At 43.9% G+C, this 7790-nt stretch overlaps 1 protein-coding gene across 1 annotated transcript in view; it reads left to right on the top strand.

The window, feature by feature from the left end:
• LOC103903125 (tubulin alpha-3 chain) overlaps positions 1-6301 on the top strand; it is a 14000-nt gene extending 7699 nt beyond the window's left edge. Inside the window, exons 2-5 of the mRNA XM_009284265.1 lie at positions 3279-3501; positions 4023-4171; positions 5077-5757; positions 5992-6301. Of these exons, the coding sequence (XP_009282540.1) occupies positions 3381-3501; positions 4023-4171; positions 5077-5757; positions 5992-6297 (1257 nt within the window). The 5' untranslated portion in view covers positions 3279-3380 and the 3' untranslated portion in view covers positions 6298-6301. The remainder of the gene's footprint in view (positions 1-3278; positions 3502-4022; positions 4172-5076; positions 5758-5991) is intronic.
• Positions 6302-7790: the final 1489 nt, after the last annotated feature.

Raw genomic sequence — 7790 nt, 5'->3', positions numbered from 1 at the left:
AAGTCCTTGACTAGTGTAAGCATTGCCTAGCAACAACTAAAACATCGGTGTGTTATCAACTTTGTTCTGTCCTAAATCCAAAACACAGCACTGTACCAGCTACTAGGAAGGAAATTAACTCTATCCCTGCTGAAACCAAGACAGCAGGTATAAACTGCTTTTCTAAAAAGGTTAAAAAAAAAAAATTCAAAACAATAGCAGGAACCAGGCATTGATCTCAGTTTTAAATTGCTCCCTCAGATGTAGCTTTAAATGCAATTGGTGCTAAATTATGGAAAACCTCATAAAAAATTGCATAAAACTTGCATTGGAACAACTAAGATCTCATAGAAAAATATGCTAGCTTCCATCTCTAAAAAAAAAACAACAACAAAACACTACTGAGTTTTGTAGCTTCTTTTGAAAGGTTTTGTTTTCTCCTAGAACCACAGATACATAGCCTGTATTTTTCAGAGAAACAGAACTTAACTACCCCCAATAACCTGAAATCAAACCTTGTGGGCAGACCCCTGAAACAGAGAACATCTTTTGCCCAGCACAACATTTTTTAAATACAGGGCAAGGATACAGTTTACAGGAACAGAATGTGAATAGGTTGACATTTATAATAACACGTGGAATTTCTTTTCCCATTTCAACTTTCAGGCAGCTCTCTCAACAAAGTAAGCTTTTTCTTCAACTTTCATTCACTCTGTCATAAAGATAATAATCTAAACTGAATCTTTCTATTGTACAAGGCTGTTAATAAGTTATGCCTAAGTTTAAAAAAAAGTCTCTATAGAAAAAAAAAGGACTATTTGATTGTAATGCCTTCCTGTCCAATCTTGACTAGAAGCACATTAAAATAAATGAAGACTTCTAGCTAGACTTCTGTGAGATTTCTGTTGGCCTGTTAGGCAGAACTAACGGTATAGAAAAATTCTTCTCTGCTGCTAGTCAAAAAATTCATACGGCATTCCACCAGGAAAAACCTCCATGCAGGAATGCTACATGGGGAGCATTACAGGGGATATGTTGACCACTGGAAAAGAAGTAAGTTTTGACAGAAAGGGAACAGCGAAAGAGGAAAGAAAGGGGGAAAAAACCCCAAACCACCTGTGGCATGGCTGCTACTCCAGAAAGCAACTGAGTGTGCTCACTTCAACTCTGGACATCCACCTTCACCTATCCAGCTACCGGTCTTTTTCTGCCAAGAGGGATTTCCAGGCTGGCAGAGGTCTCCCCTCCCCGTCCGGAGCTGCGCGAGGTACTCATGCCGTTCCCCTGACAGGCAGCAGCCTCCTCGCGGCCTCGAAAACGGCCGTCACAGAAGCGCGCTGCAGTCAAGCCGGCGCTTCGCAGCCGTCCCCACCTCCAGCCACTGGCCCCAGCAGCCTCCAGAGCCGGTGCAAGCGCAGCCGCCCACGGCGAGCCGGCGTTGGACTTTCCCCACAGCCCTCACGACAGAGGGTACCCCCACCCCGCCCTGAGGCGCCTCCCGACAGCCCAGTTCAGCGCCTCGAGCTGAGCCCCGCACCCACTGCGGCTCGAGCCCCGCCCTCTGCAGCCAGCCCTGCTCGCGGGCTTCCAGGAGAGCATGCGGCAATCATCACCCCACGTGGGGAGAAGAGCGCCCTCGGCTAATCAGCGGTCTCCGTTCGCCTCTGGACGGCCCGGGTAACAGCCAATAGGGAGCCAGCAGGCGAGGGCGTGGGGCTCGAGGCGGTTAGCCGTCGACAGTTGGTGCTGCTCGGCAGGCGGCGGTGGACCTGGTGCGGGGCAGCCGGAGCTCCTCAGCTTAGCAAGGCATCATGGTGGGGAACGGGATCCTCGCGGCTGGGGAGAGGAAGGGTATTTGGGAGCGCTTCTGCTGCGGCAGTCTGGGGGGTTAATGACTGCACGTGCTGCGGCAGGACTTGCGGGCAGTCTCTGCGTGAAGTCCCCGCGGTAGCGGCAAGGCAGAAGGATCGGGGAGGAGGAGAGAAATTAGCGTAGGAGTTAGTTCAGGGGAGGCGAGGCATAGAGACTGGCCGGCGGCTAGTAAGACGAGACGCGTAGAAAAGCAACGGAAGCCTGTTCGTAGTGGGCGCCTCCCGCGCGGGGAGGTGAGGGGCAGACTGCAACGCGGCCCAGGCGGCAGAGAGACGTCGGGAAAGAGCATGGCAACAGCCACGCGGATCGTTCCGCCATTTCTGGGTTGTCGTGGCGTGCAAAGCCGTAGAGGCTTGCGCGTAGCCAATCGGCGGGGAGGGGCACGGCCGGCAGCCCGCGGCGTGGCACCGCGTGCTCCTGAGAGGGCAGTGGTGAGGGGGCGGGAGTGGTGGCTGTTGGTAGGATCCTCTCGCGCCGGCTGTGGGAGCAGCATGGCAGTTACGCACCAGGGAACGGGAAGCAGGCGGTGTGAAAGCTTTGGAAACTTGGTGCCCACTGAGTGGAAGCGGAAGTAAGCACAGAGTTAGTCTCGCTGGCAAAAGACTTCTGACAGAACCACGGGGGTGAGAACTAAAACATGGAATCAAGGATACAAGTTTTGATGAAGCTATCAAGAGAACAGGAAAGAGCAGCCCAGACACCCTACTTTTTCTTTTCCACCTCTGCTTTTTCCTAGATATACTGTAACAGTAAGCTAGAAAAACAGCTTATTTCCATCTCGGGTGTAAGACAAAATCGAGGTATTGAGAGATTAAAGGTACAGGGCACGGTTGCTTAGAATCAAAGGAGCTGGCTAAAAATGGGCAGATGACATTTGATTGGGACTCTCGGATGATTTCACAGAGGAACTCAAATATGTATGAGTTGGCAGGGGCTAGATATCGCTATGCTTATTATAAAGGAAAACGTACTAAGTGGTCCTGTGCAGGAAAGATTCCTGCAACAGTTACCCAGTATATGATTTGGCAACAAATCAAGGACATTTGGGGATATTACATAAAGAATTCTTCCAAAACTCAAGGAAGGTGAAAAAGACACTAGGCAGAATACTAAAGATATAATATATGTGGCAGCATGGTAAGGGATGATGAATTTGTATTGACCCTATGTGTTCATAGAGACTACGTTGTCTTTAAGATCTTCCAATATTCTCAAAGTCAGCCCAGGTCAACTAAGGTGAGTAGAGTCTTGCCAGCAGCAGCAGGCAACTCGATCAGTTAAATTGTCACTCGAGCAACCAGGAAATACTGCAGCAGAGAAATATCATGGAAGGATACAGCCCACAGATAGCTAGTTATTATGAGAGTAAAATATAGAAGACAGGTAGCTCCATATCTCATTATTATTGTTCTGTTTTTAATTTGCAGCGTGAATGCATATCCATCCACGTTGGTCAGGCTGGTGTTCAGATTGGCAATGCATGTTGGGAATTGTATTGTCTTGAACATGGGATCCAGCCTGATGGTCAAATGCCTAGCGATAAAACTATCGGAGGTGGAGATGATTCATTTAACACTTTCTTCAGTGAGACAGGAGCTGGTAAACATGTTCCCAGAGCAGTGTTTGTGGACCTAGAGCCAACCGTAGTTGGTATGTACCCAACATTAAAGATCTTCAGTGTAAAAGTGAAGATTCCCTACAGTCTTTTTTGTTTGTTCAGAACACTATAGATTTTAAAAGATGTGTGTCTGGATGCCATTTTGCCATTTGAGGTTATTGTTATTTGAAATAAATTAAATAATGGTCTACAGGTAACAACATTTGGAAAACATTAGAACTTTTTTACAGTTTGGATAATCTTTAGACTGCTGCACTGCATCCAGAGTTTTGTTGTCTGTACTTGTAATCAAGTACATCTTGTTTGTACTTGTAATGTAGTTTTCTAAGTGACCTCTCTGGTCTCAGGTACAAATGCTGCTTTGTGAGTGCCTGATGTTTTCCCCTAAACAAAGGGGCTGAAGTTGTGCCAACTTCTTAGGCTAGTCAGACAAGCTGCGTATAGTCAGGGATGCTGTTTACACTCTTGACGTGCACTTGGTGCGTAGTCACTAAGCAGTACACGTACAACTGAACAGATCAAATTTATGTTGTGGTATTTTGTTTCTTTGTAGATGAAGTACGTACAGGCACATATAGGCAGTTATTCCATCCTGAGCAGCTCATTACTGGGAAAGAAGATGCAGCCAATAATTATGCCAGAGGCCATTATACCATTGGAAAAGAGATTGTTGATCTAGTGCTAGACCGCATTCGCAAACTGGTAGGAATTCATGCTACAAGTCAGTATTAAAAATAATTGATATAGCTCTATAGCTATCTATAAGGATGGGTTGCTATGTTTTTTCCCTAAGAATTTTGTGCATAATTGATTGTTTAAAACAAAAGAAAACAAAACTCCCCTCCCCCCCCCAGTTAAATAAAAATTCAGTCAGTAAAACTTAAAATTCTGTAGGCTCTGAAATACCATTATTTGAAAGTATTTTAAGGATACCTCAGAAACATATTATAAAAGCCTTAAACAAGTGTAACAACGTTGTTATACTTTTTTGTTTGTTTGTTATTTTCAGTTTGAATCATGCCATTATGTGTCATGCAAAATATTTCTAGTACCCTGAACCTCAGGTTTTGGTTGAATGCTTAGCAATTTTAATTACTTCTCGAGTTTTTTTTATCTTGACGTTGCACTGTGAGAAACTCATGTAGGATGATATGATTCAAAGTGAAATAGTGATTGTCTATTTAAAATTACAAAAATAAAACCCCTCTTGATTTCAACATCTACTTGATACTTGCTGAAAGCTAGAATTGGAACATAACAGATTCTTAAAGCTGTAACCCAGCTGTAATTTATAGTGACTTGTCACAGTAGTGCACAGCTGCTCTTGCTTACAGTAGTATTAAAATGGCATCAAAGACAATAAAGCAACTTTTAAATACTAAAATACTCCTATTCAGAAAAAGTTATGCAGAGGCATAACTTTTGAGTAAAAGACACGCAAGAAAAAAGGAAGACCACCTTTCAAGAATGCTGGGGTTTTATTACAACAATCTAAAACTAACAAACTTAAGAAAGAAATGCTTTTGAATGATTATTTTAATACTGCTTTCTCCAAAATCATCAATAACTTTTTTTTTTTCTCCCACTTTTTTCCCACCCCATTATAGGCTGATCTGTGCACAGGGCTGCAAGGTTTCCTTATCTTTCATAGTTTTGGAGGAGGCACTGGTTCAGGGTTTGCATCTCTGCTCATGGAAAGGCTCTCTGTTGACTACGGCAAAAAATCTAAACTAGAGTTTGCGATTTATCCAGCACCGCAAGTTTCCACTGCTGTAGTGGAACCTTACAACTCAATTCTAACTACCCACACAACATTAGAGCATTCAGACTGTGCCTTCATGGTAGATAATGAAGCCATTTACGATATATGTCGTCGTAACCTTGACATTGAACGTCCTACTTATACCAATTTAAACCGATTAATTGGGCAAATTGTTTCATCCATCACAGCTTCGCTGCGTTTTGATGGAGCCCTCAATGTAGATCTGACAGAATTTCAAACTAACCTTGTTCCATACCCACGAATCCATTTCCCCCTGGTAACATACGCCCCTGTCATCTCTGCTGAAAAAGCGTATCATGAGCAGTTGTCTGTGGCTGAAATTACCAATGCTTGTTTTGAACCAGCCAACCAGATGGTAAAATGCGACCCTCGCCATGGCAAGTACATGGCCTGCTGTATGTTATATAGAGGTGATGTTGTTCCCAAAGACGTCAATGCAGCTATTGCTACTATCAAGACTAAACGTACCATTCAATTTGTGGATTGGTGCCCAACTGGATTCAAGGTACTTACACAGCTTCTTAAGTGCTTGATGTTTGAATTACTAGGAATTGTATAGTACTGAGAGGTAACAGTCATTCTGCAATGTTGTAATGTCCCTGTTAAATATTTTGATGAAGTACAAAATTACTGTAAGCTATTTCATTTGTTCATAACCGTGTTGATTTTTAATTGTTAACAGAAATAAGTCTTTAAGCCTTAGCACTCATAAGGAAAGTTTTCATTTGTTTTCTTGAAGGTGGGCATTAACTACCAGCCTCCAACTGTGGTGCCAGGTGGTGACCTTGCAAAGGTGCAGCGCGCTGTGTGTATGCTGAGTAACACAACTGCTATTGCTGAAGCATGGGCTCGCCTCGACCACAAATTCGATCTCATGTATGCTAAGCGTGCCTTTGTACATTGGTATGTTGGGGAAGGAATGGAGGAAGGAGAATTCTCTGAAGCCCGGGAAGATCTGGCTGCCCTCGAGAAAGATTATGAAGAAGTTGGTGTAGACTCAGTAGAAGCAGAGGCTGAAGAAGGAGATGAATATTTAGAAAACTGAAGTCTGGAAAAAATTATTCAAAAAAAAAAAAAAAAAAAATTGCAGAACCCTGTTCACTTGTTTGATTGTTTTCAAATAAAGTTTTAAAGGTTCTACCTTCTATTTTTTTCTTCTTTATGTGTATACTCACTAAGGACGGACCGTTTGAGATTGCAGGTTTTGGTAGCATCTAGTCATGTGCAAATTATAGAAGAAATCAGGAAATTGTGCGATCCCAACATGTTGTGAGATACACTCGCTTTGATTTTTGGTTCTCACAAGCGGGAAACTGCTTCTACTTCAGGTTGTTATAGTACTAGTAACACTGCTGCTATTCCAGGCCTGTCTACACAATACAAAGGAACCTAATCCTTCCTAAAGACATCTTCCCAGTAAGGCTGGCTTCACAGAAGACTTACGTTAAAATCTCCAAAGTTATTATCGCTCAAGTGATTTACCTGACTACTTATGGCAGATGCCATTACACTTTCGAACAGAACTAGCACTTATTACCAGATTACTTGCTAATGATGTAACACTTGATACTTTTAAAAAAAAAAGGGGGTGTGTGAAATTATGCAGAGGAAAAAGTAAAATTTTCCAACCAGCACCTCCCCCCCCCATTTGATTCAGAAAAAAGGAAAATCTGTTCTCTGCTTTAAAAGAGCATTGTCAGTTTTTACATTCCTACATTGGCCCATAAAAAAAAAAATTCTAATGTCCTTTAACATGTAGTATGTTCAAACGAATATAGCTTTATAGAGACTTGGAAACAAATTGTAGGACACTCGGCTCAGGTAAAAACTGCTGACCCACTATCTTAAATTTTTTTAGTCCTGAATCCTGAAAAGGAGAAAAAACTTTAGGGTTTTGGTTTTTTTCCTTCTCCACATGTTCTATAAAACCAGGAGGGAGAAAAAGGGCTACATATGCTAAAGATACGCAGGAGTGAATTATTTTCAGAAGTACTCGTAACTATTATCTGTAGAGCATACCGTGTATGCACAATTTATGGAGTTCTAAAGAAATAATTGCTGTGATTAAAACCAGAAATGCCTTTGTTTTTGCGTCCAGGAGACTGAAAGATCCCCGATCACAGCAGCCTGATGCGTTAGGCACACTGCTGCTTGCGGCAGCTCTGCTCCACCTCCGAGCCGTGCTCCGAGTCGCCTGCATCACCCAGCCCACGGGAATCAACTCCGAACACACCCCTCCGACCCACGACGCTCAGCAGCGAGTTCTTTTATTTCTAAGCCACCATTCCCAGTCCCGCCTCACACACTTCAAAGATCGCTTCCAGCTTAGCCTCCCGCTCGGCAACTCCCCCAGTGCACGGAGCTGCCAGCCGGGGACGGCGCCAGACACTGCCGTGGTAGAGGATGCCTGAAACCGCTGACATAGCAATGAATCCCCCCTAACGCTACGCAAAAATTCCTGCGAAGCACCCTGCCACAGGACGAAACGTGTCCTGACGGTGAGGACAACCCCGCCTCGCACACGAACACCTCCGCGCT

This window comes from Aptenodytes forsteri, unplaced genomic scaffold (genome assembly GCF_000699145.1).
Source record: "Aptenodytes forsteri isolate BGI_AS27 unplaced genomic scaffold, ASM69914v1 Scaffold278, whole genome shotgun sequence".
Classification (NCBI taxonomy): Eukaryota; Metazoa; Chordata; class Aves; order Sphenisciformes; family Spheniscidae; genus Aptenodytes; species Aptenodytes forsteri.
This window is presented reverse-complemented; position numbering and strand designations above follow the sequence as displayed.